This window comes from Oncorhynchus keta, chromosome 34 (genome assembly GCF_023373465.1).
Source record: "Oncorhynchus keta strain PuntledgeMale-10-30-2019 chromosome 34, Oket_V2, whole genome shotgun sequence".
Lineage (NCBI taxonomy): Eukaryota > Metazoa > Chordata > Actinopteri > Salmoniformes > Salmonidae > Oncorhynchus > Oncorhynchus keta.
The window spans coordinates 65233213-65251516 of record NC_068454.1 but is presented as its reverse complement, the minus strand read 5'-3'; the positions used below and the strand labels follow the sequence as shown (position 1 = coordinate 65251516).

General features: G+C 41.5%; 1 protein-coding gene across 2 annotated transcripts; it reads left to right on the top strand.

Annotated features, from left to right (window-relative positions):
• Nucleotides 1-968: 968 nt before the first annotated feature.
• Nucleotides 969-17740, top strand: LOC118366549 (ankyrin repeat domain-containing protein 34A-like). 2 transcript variants are annotated; one of them, XM_052494439.1, is made up of 3 exons: nucleotides 986-1104; nucleotides 2133-2208; nucleotides 14413-17740. In XM_052494439.1, the coding sequence occupies exon 3, from the start codon at nucleotides 14507-14509 to the stop codon at nucleotides 16103-16105; it is 1599 nt and encodes a 532-aa protein (XP_052350399.1). In that variant the 5' UTR covers nucleotides 986-1104; nucleotides 2133-2208; nucleotides 14413-14506; the 3' UTR covers nucleotides 16106-17740. The 2 variants fall into 2 exon arrangements, with proteins under 2 accessions (XP_035605057.2, XP_052350399.1); XM_035749164.2 differs by lacking the exon at nucleotides 2133-2208 and having other exon boundaries at nucleotides 969-1104.
• The last annotated feature ends 564 nt before the right edge of the window (nucleotides 17741-18304 follow it).

Here is an 18304-nt window from a genome sequence, read left to right as displayed (position 1 = left end):
AGTCGCTGAATAAGTATTTTATACACTCAGGGAGTACACCTATTTCTTCTTCTCCATCTTTAATAATGCAAGCTTCTTATTTATTTTGAGCTTTAAAGATGTCCTACCCTTATCTTTTTCAGATAAACCTTAATGTGTGTTTCAGTTTAATATACTATTTATAACACCAAGTGGGTGTTGGCATTGACTTTGCATTGAAACAATATCTAATCTATATAGCAGGTCACTAATTATGGGCTAACACCAAGGATAGGTGGGCCACTTCCTTCCTCTGCAAATGTGCAATGACTGAACTCTTATGACCTTATTAAAGAACCAGGAACTCATATGGCAACAAGATGGGGCCCTGGTGCAGATTAGTTTTAGCTGTGATCACAAGTGGAAATAATAGATGTGCTTACTGCAGAGGTGCAAAATCCCTTACTACAGAAATTAGTTCTACAGAATTATTCTATATAAATCTAAATTAAATAACATTTTATTGGTCACATAAATATATTTAGCAGATGTTATTGCGGGCGAAATCTATGCCAACCAAGCCATTGAGCCTTGTATAAATTCTTTATTTTCCCTTGAGGTTACAGGACAGGAATAGTGTCAGAAGCACAAAACAGACAATATTGAGTCCATACTTACAGCTCAATCAGGTTTAAATATAGTCTATCCTTTGTTGATATTTCTTATAACAGGCTGTGTGGAAACTTGTAGGCCTATCAAGACACCAACGACATTGTATGGGCTACTGTTTGAGTGAACAACAGTCATATCGTTCCTGCACATGATGTCTATATACAGCAGCTTTCCTTCTCTCGTGTTTCTTTACCTGTCTGTCAAGCGCAGGGATCATCATAGCGCATCGTTTGGGCGCAACATATCCACCGCGTTCCTATTCACTCCCACCACGCGACCCACTCCCCACCCCTGCTGCGACGCTCCGCGTCTTCTAAACTAGTGGTCGCGGGAGAGATACGGGGGAAGAGGGGGAGGGGGAGAGAGGCTCGACGTTAACACAATATCTGAGGGATATTACAGAGACTAAAGTCTTGCTTTTATATCAGAAAAACATATGCTAAATGGATCTGAATTAAACGCGTTTCATCCATGGTAAGGATTTATGTTTCCTCCTTAAATCGTGTTTGCAGCGCATGGTGATAGAAGGCTACATTTGCATATTGTAGATTACATAAATATTTGTTTCCATTAAATAATTTCCTATGAGTGGTTAATGCAATGAATGACCAAATGTATTGACAAAGCAATATCGACATTAACTGAGAACAGTGTTTAGGTAGTCCATGTGAAAAAAATTAACAAGTTGAATTTGATGAAAGACCAACAATAAAAAAAAAAAAATGCAATTTAACTGAACTTATTCAGATTTTCCAGTTCATTGTTTCTTACCATATTTGAGTAAGAGGTAAGAGATGCTCTATAGCCTAAAATCCCGCAAAGCAACGAACACGATTCGTTTGGCAGTTGTAATCAGATGTGTTGAGCCTCACTATATGCAAAGACTAATCAATACACTGCTACAAAAAGCTAATAGATTCAGCTGATTCAGAATTGCTGTCACTATTTTTTCCATATTATAAGCAGCACATTTATTGCCTGAGAGGTAACCTAAATCATGGACCAATCTGCATTGTCATGAAATTCTGTTACTTGGTCCTATAAGATCAGATGCAGCCGTATGATGGAATGTGGCAAAAAGCGAAGCAGACCTTCATGTTATTTGTGTGAGAAAGGCAATAGATGCAGCGATGTAACTTAGGTCGTATTTTATTATCTCTGCTGTACTAATGCATAGGCGAAGCTACATTCAGTGTGGAGAAACATGTTTTATATCAACCGACTGTTGAAACGGCTGTTTCTTTTTACTGGCGCAGTTACTGTTTTTGGCCAATAACCTGGAATAGTATAACTTCCCTGCTGGTTTAATATTAGAAGCAATACGTCAGAAAACCAATTGACGTGGTGATTGGTCACCGAAACAGGTTTTGAATGAGATTTTCTTGGAGCCGATATGATAACATAGGATGCTGTCTCGGTTTCATTCAATATTACCAACAACATCACTAACTTGAATTCAACAACATCACTAAGCATGAATTCCTTTACGTTACTTTTCTCAGTTCTAGGAAGGTTGGCGTCCGGCAGAACGACCGAATCAGCACCATGGACAGCGACAGTAGTTTGGAAAGGATTTAAGTCAGTTTCATGCAACATTTCACCGAAGAGTTTCGCTGAATCTTTTGCTATTAGGCTTGTATGATATTGTATAATTGTATACATATACACTTGATTAAGGTTATTGGAAACAATAATATGAAACGTTTGGAAAGATGTTTGCTTGTATTCTCATGTTCCAGAGAATAATCATTATACTGCTGAATTATATATATCTTTAAATGTATTTCACATAGAGATAGATATTGATTAATAGCATATGTACTGTAGTAATTACATGTATAGCTACAGAACTATGGGGTTTGAAAATGTTACAGAGAGCACTGCAGTATCTACTCAGAAACAGTAGGTTCACTAAGGGACAAGGGCATAAAACAACTATGACACGATGATGGCTTCTTACAGGCGTCCTATGGAGGAAAGGTTAGGTGTAGGTCACATCCACCCCCACAAACCTGGAATTATGAATAATCTGTCTAGAGGGCCAATTGAGGGCACTGCCAGTGCTATATGCCATCACATCCATGTTTCTAACAGGAAGTGTGGCACATTCTGACATGCACAACTCACCCAAGATGGGATACCAGGATGGCAGATCAGGGGGTACAATGGTGCCAATTATAATAATGGGTGTTGGGGTGATGTCAGTTCTTGACACGGTGCAGATGCACACCAGGGGACAGACATGTCATAGGAAAAATATTCTATTCTACTCTAGAGTACTCCGCCATGAGACTGTGTGTCTTCTGAGAGCAGATGGAAATGCATGATTATCTGATAATGAGTCAGTGAGCTGATAGTGAAGGAGAGAAAGAAAGAGAGAGAAAGAGAGTGAGGAGAAAGAGAGAGAGACAGACAGAGAAAGAGAGAGAACGAGAGAGAGTGTGTGAGAAAGAGGTCTGAGGATGAACGACAAGCTCTTAGATGGGGTGGGGGGGATTTTAATAATGTTGCCCACCTACATGTACAAATACACACACACACACACAGATTGATGTACATATACTCACACATAAGCTTTTACACACTAACTAAGACACACATACAGTGCCTTTGGAAAGTATTCAGGCCCCTTGACTTTTTCCACATTTTGTTATGTTACAGCCTTATTCTAAAATGGATGGAAAAACAACATTTTCAGCAATCTACACACAGTACCCCGTAATTACAAAGTGAAAACAGGTTGTTAGAAATCTGAAATACCTTATTTACATAAGTATTCAGACCCTTTGCTATGAGACTCGAAGTTGAGCTCAGGTGCATCCTGTTTCCATTGATCATCCTTGAGATGTTTCTACAACTTGATTGGAGTCCACCTGTGGTAAAGACAATTGATTGTACATTATTTGGAAAGGAAAACATCTGTTTATTTAAGGTCCCACAGTTGACAATGCATGTCAGAGAAGAAACCAAGCCATGAGGTCGAAGGAATTGTCCAGAAAGCTCAGAGACAGGATTGTGTCAAGGCACAAATCTGGGGAAGGGTACGAAAACATTTCTGCAGCATTAAAGGTCCCCAAGAACACAGTTTCCTCCATCATTCTTAAATGGAAGAAGTTTGGAACCACTTTCCTAGACCTGGCCGCCCGGCAAAACTGAGCAAGAAAGGCCTTGGTCAGGGAGGTGACCAAGAACCTGATGGTCACTCTGACAGTGCTCTAGAGTTCCCCTGTGGAGATGGGAGAACCTTCAAGAAGGACAAACATCTCTGCTGCACTCCACCAATCAGGCCTTTATGGTAGAGTGGCCAGACGGAAGCCACCCTTCAGTAAAGGGCACATGACAGCCCACTTGGAGTTTGCCAAAAGGCACTTAAAGACTGCCAGACCATGAGAAACAAGATTCTCTTGTCTGCTGAAACCAAGATTGGCCTGAATACCAAGCGTCACACCTGGAGGAAACCTAGCACCATCTCTACGGGGAAGCATGGTGATGGCAGCATCATGTTATGGGGTTGTTTTTCAGCAGCAGGGACTGGGAGACTAGTCAGGATCGAGGGAATGGTGAACGGAGCGAAGTGCAGAGAGTGATCCTTGATGGAAACCTGCTCCAGAGCGCTCAGGACCTCAGACTGGGGCGAAGGTTCACTTCCCAACAGGACAACGACCCTAAGCACACATCCAAGACAACGCAGGAGTGGCTTCGGGGAAAGTCTTTGAATGTCCTTGAGTGGCCCAGCCAGAGCCCGGACTTGAACCCAATCAAACATCTCTGGAGAGACCTGGAAATAGCTGTGCAGCGACGCTCCCCATCCAACCTAACAGAAATTGAGAGAATCTGCAGAGAAGAATGAGAGAAACTCCCCAAATACAGGTGTGTCAAGCTTGTAGCGTCATACCCAAGAAGAATCAAGGCTGTAATCACTGCCAAAGATTCAACAAAGTACTGAGTAAAGGGTCTGAATACTTATGTAAATTGATGTCTGCTTTGTCATTATGGAGTATTGCATGTAGATTGATGAGGGGGGAAAACAATTTAATACATTTTAGAATAAGGCTGTAACATGACAAAATGTGGCAAAAGTCAAATGGTCTGAATACTTTCCAAAGGCACTGCATGCAGTCAGATGCACACTCTGTTTTAGAAACCCAGACAGAACCAGCCTTGAGAAGTTACATTTGCTCCAGAGTCACACAGATAAATGTGTGTAAACCAAACAACAGAGAGGATATAAACTGAAGGCCAGAGAGGAAGAGCAATAATAATAATAATAATAATAATAATATATGCCATTTATCAGACGCTAATAAAGAGATAATGAAGAGACCTGTTGAGAGATGGGGAAAGAAAGGGGTATGGAAAGCCCAGACTCTGATATATTAGGGACTAAAGACTAGTCCTTGGATAAAAAGGATAGCAATCTACTCAACAGACTGAGTAGCCTGAAATATGTTTTAAGAGGGATATCAATAAATAGTTACTGCAGACCTATTGTAGGTACTCAACAGAACAACAGTATGAAATAAAAAATAAATCAACTGCTTATCAATTACCTTTTGCTCTTGTGCTGTGCATGAAAGATGTTGTTTATGCCAATAGATTATCAAGATGTAATGCGCGAACAATATAAGGTTTTCGTGGATTAGTGGATGCGCTATCTACCTAGGTTAAGGCAATACGTCAGTTGAAGCTGCAGTGATAGATAGCAGCTAGGATTATAAATGTCATTCTATAGCTGAAACTACCCAGCCAGAAATAGCTTCTACTGCCTGCCTCCCTTATCAGAGTGGGAGTGCGAAGTGAGGAGTCTGGTTGGCAAATTGCGGGTGGATCGATGTCAACCCCCCTGTCGCTCCTCTCCTTTCCACAACCCAGAGCTAGGGGTCAAACTGGGACGCTCGGAGGGGGCGACAATCATGACAACACTGTGTGAGTTGGCGTGTGTGTGTTTGCAGCTGCAGCTGGTCCTACCTGAATATTGTTTTACAACCAAATCTCTATTTTTTTAAGTTAATGGCATGTTATAGAAGGGTCCATGCAATTTATTTTTTTGATTCCACATGTTTTAGAGGAATTTACCCCAAACTGCAAATCACTTCCTCAGCCTCGTGTATTATGGGAGCCCTGAAAAATTATCAAAACACCCAAATACATAATTTTAGAAACATCAAAGCTCTCAGCATAGTAATGTATGTATTTAGATGTTGTACACCTGAAGTTGTGTTATTCCGAAATGTATCCGCAATGTTATATTCCCTTTTTTGCGACTCAAGCCTTCTCAAGCAGTTCCAATCAATACTGTACCAACATATAGTGTCTTAATAGGGTTTTGGGCGACAACACCATGCTTTCAATATACATTGTATCCCTAATTTACTCAAGTGTTTACTTTATTTAGGCAGTTAGGCCTATCTGTAAATGGACTTTGGAGGTATCGTTCGAGTCGCAACAAAATGGAGTAACCCCTAGCCTAACGTTGTGGATGAAGTTCGAAATTAAACAATTTAATGTGTAAGACATCTGAAGACCTGCGTCACTAGACTGATCGCTTTGCAGTTTCTAAAATTACATATTTGGGTGTTTTTGGAGCGTTCATGTCTTTTTTCGGGGCCCAAAACTACACATCAAGGATGAGGAAGTGATTTGCTGTTTGGGGTGAGTTTCTCTAAAATGTGAAATCACAAAAAAAATTGTCTGGAGCCTACCATTTACATATTTCTTTTGTAGATTTGGTTGTAAAAAAAATCAAACTTCTCATTTGACATGCCTAGATAAACACAGTATGACAGGGAAAGAAAACAGAAAATAGCTATCTTTTCAAGACAACATTTGGTGTGAATCATTGAGGGATCTCAGGGAAGGAATCTGTGTCGGGGACTCGTATGCTGCAACTATATTGGATTAGCAGCTCCATGAAACCCGCTGAGCATCGTTATCTGACTGGAGCGCTCACGCTGTGCCTGTTTTCCTGGTCCATCTTGGCAGAAATGACTAGTGCCTCTGAGCTGGAGTCCATAGATCTTAGACAAGACAGCTCTCTCTTCCTTGTCTACTGTGGGAAAAAAACCTGCCCAGACCCACACAATACACCTGTGGCCGGTTTACCGACAGCGATGGCATTTAGGTTTACGAGTGTTTTAATGACGCAGCCGAATATGTAACATGCGTACCCCAAAACACCAATCAGAGTGCGTCGTTGGAGCATGTGTCGATACTGATTGGATCGAAAGAAAGGAAACTCTACTCTCGAGTCAGCTTTCTCTATTAACCTCTTACCTTAATAACATTAGAATTATTTCACAATACCGACGACGGATAAGCTATTATAAAGATACCACCTATGACTGCAAATATTGAGGCGGCTTATTCTAATGCCTACCCAATAAAAATGCACTAAATCACCAATTTGGCACATCATTGCGCACATGTTAGACTACACATCATGAAATATATTGAGATACATTACAGATGGTAGCCTACAAGTAACAAAATATGATTCAATTAATTGAACATGACATTTATTTGAAAATGATTGACTACTCCCTTCACAGAATAGCGCAACCTGGCTCTAACCAGAATAGAAAGAGGAGTGGGAGGCCCCGGTGCACAACTGAGCAAGAGGACAAGTACATTAGAGTGTCTGGTTTGAGAAACAGACGCCTCACAAGTCCTCAACTGGCAGCTTCATTAAATAGTACCCACAAAAAATACCAGTCTCAACGTCAAGAGTGAAGAGGCGACTCTGGGATGCTGGCCTTCTCGGCAGAGTTGTAAAGAAAAAAGCCATATCTCAGACTGGGCAATAATAAGAAAATATTAGGATGGAAAAATAACACAGACACTGGACAGAGGAACTCTGCCTAGATGGCCAGCATCCTGGAGTTGCCTCTTCACTGTTAACGTTGAGACTGGTGTTTTGTGGGTTCGATTCCAAGCTGTATCACATCCAGCTGTGATTGGGAGTCCCATAGGGCGGTGCAGAATTGGTCCAGCATTGTCCAGGTTTGAATGGAGTAGGCTGTCTTTGTAAATAAGAATTTGCTCTTAACTGACTTGCCTACTTAAATAAAGGTTAAATTAATAATAAAATATCCCCAAGCCATAATACTCCTGAACAGCTAATCAAATGTCTACCCAGACTATTTGCATTGTCCACCCCCCACCCCCTCTTTTACACTACTGCTATTCTATGTGTATTATCTATGCATAGTCACTTTAACTCTACCTACATGCACATATTACCTCAATTACCTCAACCAACCTGTGACCCCTGCACATTGACTCTGTACCGGTACCCCCTGTATATAGCCTCGCTACTGTTGTTTTACTGCTGCTCTTTCATTATTTGTTATTTTTATTTATTACTTATCTATTTTTTACTTAACAGATATTTTCCTAAAATGGAATTGTTGGTTAAGGGCTTGTAAGTAAGCATTTCACTGTAAGGTGAAATGTTGGAAAAATTACTTGTGTCACCTGTGTCACCTGTTGTATTCGGCTTGTGACAAATAACATTTTATTTTATTAGATTGAAATCAATGATAGAGCAAAATAACAATATTAAAATGTACAGTTGAAGTCGGAAGTTTACATGCACTTAGGTTGGAGTCATTAATTTTAGGTTGGAGTCATTATTTTTCTTGTTAACAAACTATAGTGTGGCAAGTCGGTTAGGACATATACTTTCTGCATGACACAAGTCATTTTTCCAACAATTGTTTACAGGCAGATTATTTCACTTATAATTCACTGTATCACAATTCCAGTGGGTCAAAAGTTTACATACACTAAGTTGACTGTGCCTTTAAACAGCTTGGGAAATTCCAGAAAATTATGTCATGGCTTTCGAAGCATCTGATAGGCTAATTGACATCATTTGAGTCAATTGGAAGTGTACCTGTGGATGTATTTCAAGGCCTACCTTCAAACTCAGTGCCTCTTTGCTTGACATCGTGGGAAAATCAAAAGAAATCAGCCAAGACCTCAAGTCTGGTTCATCCTTGGGAGCAATTTCCAAACGCCTGAAGGTACCAAGTTCATCTGTACAAACAAGTACGCAAGTATAAACACCATGGGACCACACAGCCGTCATACCGCTCAGGAAGGAGATGTGTTCTGTCTCCTAAAGATGAACGTACTTTGGTGTGAAAAGTGCAAATCAATCCCAGAACAACAGCAGGAAGTTGTCAAGATGCTGGAGGAAACAGGTACAAATGATCTATATCTACAGTAAAACTAGTCCTATATCGACATAACCTGAAAGGCTGCTCAGCAAGGAAGAAGCCACTCCTTCAAAACCACCATAAAAAAGTCAGACTACGGTTTACAACTGCACATGGGGACAAAGATCGTACTTTTTGGAGAAATGTCCTCTGGTCTGATGAAACAAAAATAGAACTGTTTGGCCATAATGACCATCGTTATGTTTGGAGGAAAAAGGGTGAGGCTTGCATGCCGAAGAACACCATCCCAACCGTGAAGCACGGGGATGGCAGCATCATGTTGTGGGGGTGCTTTGCTGCACGAGGGACTTGTGCACTTCACAAAATAGATGGCATCATGAGGAAGGAAAATTATGTGGATATATTGAAGCAACATCTCAAGACATCAGTCAGGAAGTGAAAGCTTGGTCGCAAATGGATCTTCCAAATGGACATTGACCCCAAGCATACTTCCAAAGTTGTGGCAAAATGGCTTAAGGACAACAAAGTCAATATATTGGAGTGGCCATCACAAAGCCCAGACCTCAGACCTATAGAAAATTTGTGGGCAGAACTGAAAAAGCGCGTGCGAGCAAGGAGGCTTACAAACCTGACTCAGTTACACCAGCTCTGTCAGGAGGAATGGGCCAAAATTCACCCAACTTGTTGTGGGAATCTTGTGGAAGGCTACCCAAAATGTTTGACCCAAGTTAATACATTTAAAGGCATTGCTGCCAAATACTAATTGAGTGTATGTAAACTTCTGACCCACTGGGATTGTGATGAAATAAATAAAATCTTAAATAAATCATTCTCTCTACTATTACTCTGACATTTCACATTGTTAAGTGGTGAGCCTAGGGAATGTTTACTAGGATTAAATTTCAGGAATTTTGAAAAACTGAGTTTAAATGTATTTGGCTAAGGTTTATGTAAACCTCCGACTTCAACTACATGTTTGTGTAGAGTGCATGTGTTAGCATGTAATAATAATAATAATAATAATAATAATAATAATAGATGTGTTTGTGAATGCTGTGTGTGTATCTCTGCACAGTCCACACTGTTCCATAAGGTGTAGTTGTATCTGTTTTTTAAATCTGATTTTACTGCTTGACTGAGTTACATGATGTGGAATAGAGTTTCATGTAGTAATGGCTCTATGTAGTACTGCGCATTTCCTGTAGTCTGTTCTGGACTTGGGGACAGTGAAGAGACCTCTGGTGGCATATCTTGTGGGGTATGCATAGGTGTCTGAGCTGTGCGTTAGTTGCTTAAACAGACAGCTCGGTTATTTCAACATGTCAATACCTCTCACAAAGACAAGCAGTGATGCATTCAATCTATCCTCCACCCTGAGCTAGGAGAGATTGACATGATGGCCCTCCGTGTGCATCTAAGGGTCAGCTGTGCTGCTCCGTTCTGGGCCAATTGTAATTTTCCTATATCCCTCTTTGTGGCACTTGAGCATATGACTGGACAGTAGTCCAGGTGCGACAACACTAGGGCCTGTAGTAGATGTTTTGTTGATAGCGATGTCAAGAAAGTGTAGTAGTGCTTTATTATGGACACCTCTTTCCATTTTAGCTACCGTTGTATCAATACGTTTTGACCATGACAGTTTACAATCCATGGTCACACCAAGCATTACTCAGTGCCACTCACAGACTTTACTCAGTGCCAGTGGCAGGACATTGGTAAAGATTGAAAAAAGTAAAGGGCCTAGACAGCTGCTCTGGGGAATGCCTGACTCTACCTGGATTATGTTGGAGAGGCTTCCATTAAAGAACACCCTCTGTGTTCTGTTAGACAGGTAACTCTCGATCCACAATATAGCAGGGGATGTAAAGCCATAACACATACGTTTTTCCAGCAGAAGATTCTTATTAACGATTTCTCTCAGCCAATCATCAGTCATTTGTGTAAGTGCCATCCGTATATGTTGAATGCCCTTCCTTTTAAGTGTGCTTAAAGTCCGTTGTTAATTTGTTTACTGTGAAATAATATTGTATCTGGTCAAACAAATTTTTCCCAAAAAGTTTTACTGTGGGTTGGTAACAGACTTACTCTGGTCGGCTGTTTGAGCCAGTAAATGGTACTTTGCACTTCTTAGGTAGTGGAATGAATTTTGCTTCCCTCCAGGTCTGAATGCACATACTTTCCTGAAGGGTTAGATTGAAGAGATGGCAAATAGGAGTGGCAATATAGTCCGCTATCATCCTCAGTAATTTTCCATCCAAGTTGTCAGACCCAGGTGGCTTGTCATTGTTGATAGAAAACAAACAAAAAATCACCTCTTCCACACTCACTTTACAGAATTCAAAATGACAATGGTTGCCTTACCTAATTTGGTCAGTTATGTTTGGATGTGTAGGTTCATAATGTGTTGTTGTTATGTCATGCCTAAATTTGCAATGATAAAGTAGTTGGAAATATCAATGGGTTTTGTGACGAATGAGCCATTTGATTCGATGAATGATGGAGCAGAGTTTGCCTTTTTACCCAGAATTTAATTTAAGGTGCTTTTTACTATCATTCTTTATATCATTTATTTTTGTTCATAGTCCAATTTCATCTTCTTTTTGTTAAGTTTAGTCACATCAATCACGTTTGCCACTCGGCTGTGCAGCCAGACATTTTGCCATTCCTTTTGCCTCATCCCCCTCAACCAACATTTTTTTTAAATTCCTCATCGATCCACAGGTATTTAACCGTTTTTACAGTCATTTTCTTAATGAGTGCATGCTTATTTGTAACAGAAATAAGCAATTTCATAAATTATTTAAGTGCAGCATCAGGACACATCAGACCAACAAATATTTTTCACATCTTCAAAATAGGAATCAATCAATCAAAACCTCTTGTATGTTCAGATCACTTATATACTATTTTAAGTCATCTTTGAAACTGTGTTTTCTACATATGGCTATTATATTATGATCACCACATCCCATGGGTGTGGATACTGCTTAAGAGTGGATTTCTGCAGCATTAGGAAAGATGTAATCAATACAAGTGGATAATTTAGTTCCTATTTTGTTTGTAAATACTCTGGTAGGTTGACTGATAACCTGAACCAGGTTGCAGCCACTGGTTACAGTTTGAAGCATTTTCTTGAGTGGACGGCTACTCAATATTTAGATTACCCAGAAAATATGCAAACTTGTAGTATATTTGAGTTTTAAAAAGGCTTCTAAAGTTTGTCATTTCCTCTTTCCTCTTTTCAACAGATTGGGTCTTTAGCATGGGCAGACTAGTGTCAGACCCACAGATGCGCGCACACGCACACACGCACACGCACACACACACACACACACACACACACACACACACACACACACACACACACACACACACACACACACACACACACACACACACACACACACACAAAGAACTGCAGGTGGCAGCCTCGTAGCCACATTCTCAGGATAGAGAGCCTCTCCCTCAGCCCATCTCAACTCAGCACCTGTCAACTGCTTCCCACTCCACCCACGGAGTCCCCTGGCAGCGAGCCAATAATGACAAACTGTTATTAAACTGCCATTGATTCCCAACAGAATTATTTAGGCAAATAGGCCATAATAAAAAGGGGTGGATGGATGAAATGTAATTGAATATATTGAGCACAGTCTGAATGAAAGAAAGACCGAGCCCTAGCCATTGTAAGGACTGACTCCGACTCACTCAAATTAAGCTGTGTTTGTGAATGCTGCACTGTTAAAATTAAGTGCTTTGTAACACCAAAACTGAGCTGCCACCAACTTGAAGGAGACAGAACCTTAACTTTGCAAGAGTATTGAAACACATCATCCTGAGATGTTTTGAAACAACGCACGGTGTGTTGTAACACCACTTAATCAAGTGTTGTGCAACACCTTGCCAGGGACTGGGAGCCCTAACAGAAAATATTGAAAACACTATTTTGTTGTTTAGAGTCCTGTTCAGTGCAGAATAGATACCTTCTCTTTTGGTGCCGTTTCCTCTCCCTAAAACACGTGTCAAACTAATTCTGTGTATTTAAACACTTACATTTGGTTAACACCCTCCAACCACCAGATCTCAGTTTAGGTGCACTACTTTTCATGGTTTCATTACACAATCATGGTGTTTTGAGACATTCTATATTTACAGTGTGTATTATAATATGCGTGCTTAGGGATGGTTAGTTAGACGTCTCAATATGTGTTTCAACACAGCCAAAGAAAGACTCTGGCTTATAATAATGCTGTAACAGAAGTCACGAGTCTCTCAAAGTATTTCATGTGAGGTTGTTGGTTATATTGCTACTCTCAGGGGGAATGAAGAACAGAAATAAAACAATAATATCTTCGCCATTCATTCTGGTTCCCACCACTCTCTTCCCCACAACCACCACCAACTACTTCTCTATTATGCCCAGATGATACTCTGTGTTTCGGTTTGTATAGCCACTGTCTGTCCCTATGCTCGCTGTTCACCTGGATTATGAAAGAGAGTTGTTTATTAACATGAACATGGCATGTTGAATCACCTTGGAATAGAACTACATATCCCAGCTGACATACGGGGGGACGCTCATTCATAGCTAGGCAGCTGTCTATTTCTCTCTACACAAGATGCATCTCCTTCTCTCCATCCAAATAGATCACTAGATCCCATAGGGTGGGTCGGGACTCACTGGTGAGCCATAGGCAGCCAGTCCCTCATCCTCTTGGGTCACGGTGAAAGCTGTGGCTGGATTTTTTGTTGTTGTCTATTTGGTGGATAATAATCGATCGTTCAAATAGATTACTTAGAGGAAGGTTTGGTAGAATTAATATTCCAAGAACATCATTATGTTGATTTTCAGTCACAGAAAATACATTAAATCATAATTAGTAGTCATGTAAAAGTCTAGACAAGTCAATTCACCTTATCACATCCTGTTGGAATTCAGAATTAAACAAAAAATGTTTGAGTCATTGCCTCATCTTTCTGTATCTCACACTTGCAGATCTTTGGATAATCTCACTTTCAAGCACCAAATTATTAATCATTTAAAGTGTTTTACATATTACCATATTTCTGCAGGGGGAAGTTGCTCGTTTGCTGATGGGAAGGCAAAAAGTCCAAGTCATGCATAGTTAATTCTCTGCAAAGTCAAACTTTATTCAACTCTGCATAGTTATAGTTTAGGAATACCAGCAAAGTTAGTAAAATAAGCCAATCTTAACACAGTGCAGTCAAGGGCCAGTATCATGCATACACCCATCATGGCAGAAATGTTGTCAATCTTAAAGGAGAAAAAGTGCTTTCCCATTGAAAAATACTGTCTAAAATGTTTTTGTTACACCAGATGGGTGCTGCATCTTTTTGTCATTTCACCTCATGAGATGGCTATCATGACACTCCATGTCTTGCTCTTACAGACACGTGTCATATCAAAAGCTTCAATTGCAGTCACTCTGAGGTTGCATTGGTAATGCAGTGTAACTGTTGTACCGCTGCATACTAGACATTAGGTAGATGCGCATACCAACCGAACTAACCATCTTAACCACCTTTCAGCCTGTCTGTATTGTACTTTTAGTCTTCTATGACAACTCTTTGTTTTTTGTCACAGGTTCACCAGCTCCCTCTTCAGGATGGCCAGTCAGCACTAAGCTAAGTAGTCGGGTGTAGCAGGCTTGACTGGAGGTAGAGGTGCCAGAGGCACCATGGGAGATGGAGGAGCCCTCCATACGGAGGGGAACGCCCTTCTCAAAGCCGTCTTCCAGGGCAAGCTGCGACTGACCAGGCTCCTCCTGGAAGGGGGAGCCTACATCAACGAAGGCAACGAGCGGGGCGAGACCCCCATCTCTGCTGCCTGCCTGGCTGGCTACGAGGACCCCCAGAGCCGCCAGAGGATGGTGCGCTACCTCCTGGAGAAAGGAGCCGATCCCAACATCCCAGACAAGTCTGGGCGGACCGCCCTGATGCATGCCTGTGTCGAGCAGGCGGGCAAAGAGGTGGTGTCCCTGCTCCTAGAGAATGGAGCTGACCCCAGCCTCAAGGACTACACAGGCTCCTCCGCCCTGGTCCATGCCATCAACAGAGGTGACCGAGACACCCTCCAGGTCCTGCTGGACGCCTGCAAGGCAAAGGGCAAGGAGGTGATCATCATCACCACCGACACGTCACCCTCGGGCACCAAGAAGACCAAGCAGTACCTCAACTCCCCGCCATCACCAGGGGTGGTGGACAAGCTCTCGCCCGTGGCCTGCATGTCGCCCTCAGAGGTGGCAATCCAGACCTCCAATTCCCCAGCAGCAGAGAAGGCTGAGGAGGAGGACAGTATCTTCAGCTTTGCGTTGACATCAGCTTTACCTCTACCCTCCAATAGAACCCTAGGGGAGAAAAGGCCGCCCCCCCGCAAACTCCTGAAGAGGCTCAACTCGGAGCCTTGGGGGCTGGTAGCACCCTCAGTGCTCAGCAGGGTCCCACAGGAGGAGGTTGATGGTGGACTGGAGGAGGAAGGTGGGGGTAGGATCATCACTGAGATGAATGGTCTGTCAATCTCGGGTCCTGGCAGGCCCCTCCTGTCTCGTCGGCACAGCATCGAAACACACGACCCCTGCTCACCCAAACTCATTGACCGATCCTGCTCAGAGGACTGTGCAGCCCTTTGTAGCTCCTCCTGGGCCGACAAGGTCCAACAGCACCAGATCCTGTACCGCAGGAACACCGCGCCTGAGTCTCAGGAAAATACAGGTGGACCAGGGGCGGTGGCTTTACGCGCCCTGGCTCACCCCAAACTTACCCGTATGGAGCACTATGAGTCAGACACACACCTGTGTCCTGAGTCCATCCCTGGATCTCCAGACTCGGGGCGCGTGTCGGTGGAGCGGAGGAAGTACAACGCCTCGCCCCTCTCTCTGCTCACCACCTCCTCCCGGGAGTCCCTTGAGAGCATCCCCAATTCTGTCTCCCCCATCACCATGCGCAGACGGCCCCCCGGCCTCCTAGAGCGTAGAGGCTCAGGCACCCTCCTCTTGGACCACATCTCCCACACCCGCCCCGGGTTCTTGCCCCCACTCAATGTCAACCCCCACCGGCCCATCCCAGACATCCGGGCCAATGGCAAGCCCACTTCCCCCATCCACTCTGGTCCCAAGATCCTGGTTCCAGTTGCCCCTGCCTCACCCAAGAGAGGCCCAGACTTCAAGATGAAGAAGAAACTGATGAGGAGGCACTCCATGCAGACAGAACAGATGAAGCAGCTCTCCACCTTCCAGGAGATCCTGACAGAGAAGGTCATTGAGTCCAACGGGGACTGAGACTAAAAGGACATGTGAGGGCAAGTTAGGGGGTACAGTGGTGGATTTATCTAGTTAGTCCACCATTTTCCTCAACCAGTGCTTAAACCAGGACTACTAACGTGAATTTGGCTCATTCAGAGTGAGACCTCAGTCCCATCCTTGTTCTGTGTCAAGTGCAGATAGTTCTTTTTATTTTTAGGTGACCTATTTTATTTTGTTGTGTTTCCTTTCTGTGCTGTCACAGAAAGCTGGTTGATTGAGTAATACGGTTTACAGAAGATGTTCTTCTCATTTCTCCTCAAATTATTTATTAATATACGCGTTTGCAGTCAACAGAAATGGAAACATATTTCTGTGTTTTTAGATGTTTACACACTGCAAAATGTGTACCAGTGTCTTGCCTATTGTTCCGTGTGCTGAAGACATTTTCATCCCCTCTGAAATCAGTCACCTTATCTATCTATGACACTTTAGGTCAAAAGAACAAATCAACAGTAGAGATGCTAGCAACAGCTTACCTTGAATTGTTATTCTGAATGTGCTGTCTTCCCGATTTTCAATTCTTGCATTAGCTGCTTTAAAACATCAAACTTCAACCCTAAAATACTCTTATATTGATGGGTATGTTTCGGGGAGAATGATGCTGCATTCCATGAAATACTTTTCAAGACATATTGCCTGAAGATTTCACTGTCATTGTATTGTTGCTGTTATCTACTTTCACTGTATTTATTTGCCTTCACCTTTTAATCCCTTGATATTTTGTGTTTTAGAGAGCAATTTTGGCTATATGGTCGAACCACACGCCTGACTTACCCTGACGACTACAGTGGGATCAACATGTGGGACCCTTTATGAGTATCACACTGTAATAATGTTATTATCAATTGTTTGTTTTTTTTAAAGTCAATTGAATGGCAATTTCATACAAAATTCCAAAGAAATCCCATGAATGCATGTTTGTTTACATTGAAGTGTGTGAATACTGTAAGATGGCTTTTAGAAGAATGAACCTCAAATAATTGCACATTGGTGCTATGCGTTTCCATATGGAAAGAGCTCCTAGCACATATTAACTGTAAATAATGTAAAGATAAGACAAACCTAATTTGCTCATGAAATATGTCCATGTGCAATATGCTGTACTGTAATGTCAATGGATTTCCTTAATCTATGGTGGACGTGAAGTTGTCTTTACAAATTTACATTGAAAGCAATCTGAAGCCCTTCTTAACATTTACTGTACACTGATTTGCCAAAAGGGAGAGTGTGAGGCTCACAGAACTAACATTTACAGTTACTTACACATTTAGATTGTCACTTTTAAATAATTCAATTTGTATAGGGTGAGATTTAAGAGAATGATTACCAAGCTTACAATGTGACTGCTTGTCCCGCTTCCATTTGAAATATTTGTCTTTAATGAAATAATGTTTATATGCTACAAGGTTTAGTATTGACCTCCTGTTGATTGAACTGTATGTTGGTTACTTGAAGTTTAAGAGAAATACAAACAAAAAATACATATTTTTGTATGCCTGTTAGGAAATAGCAAAGTAAATTCTAATATGTAATCTATTTTCACGTTTGAACTTGATTGTAATTTGATTGTGGAATAAATATTTGTTAAATGTTCATAAGTGAATTAAAACAACCTTTAGTTGTCATGTCTCTTTAATATGAGATTTGTCATGTCAATTTGATATAAGAAATGTATTCATAAAATTGATAATACTGTACTTTCAGTATCAACCAATCTCCATTATTTTGGATATTTCTTTAAAAAAATTATGTGGTTCATTTTCTGTTATGGCAAGAATCACAGGGTGCAAAATATTTTCCATACTAGTCTTAGGTATTGGGTATTCAGTACCGGTTTGAGACTATCAGCCAGCATGAATGACTCTGCTGCACATGGCGGGAAGACTAAGTTTTTATTTTAGCCAGAAGTGACCTCCACACATCCATCTGTTAAACAAGATGCACTCCAGCACAGGTGGAAGTTGTCTTCTTTGGCAAAGGCCTGGAGGAGGGACTTTAGATAGATGAGATAACGTACACTAACACTGCAATGGATAAAGAAGGAGTCATTTGGTGAGGTAGACTTAATCTCCATAAAAGCATAACTTTGGACATGGTTAATAAATGAATAAAGTATGTTTTGTGAAAGTGACAAACTTTATAATTAATACAGTGGGGTTCAAAGTCAATGGATCC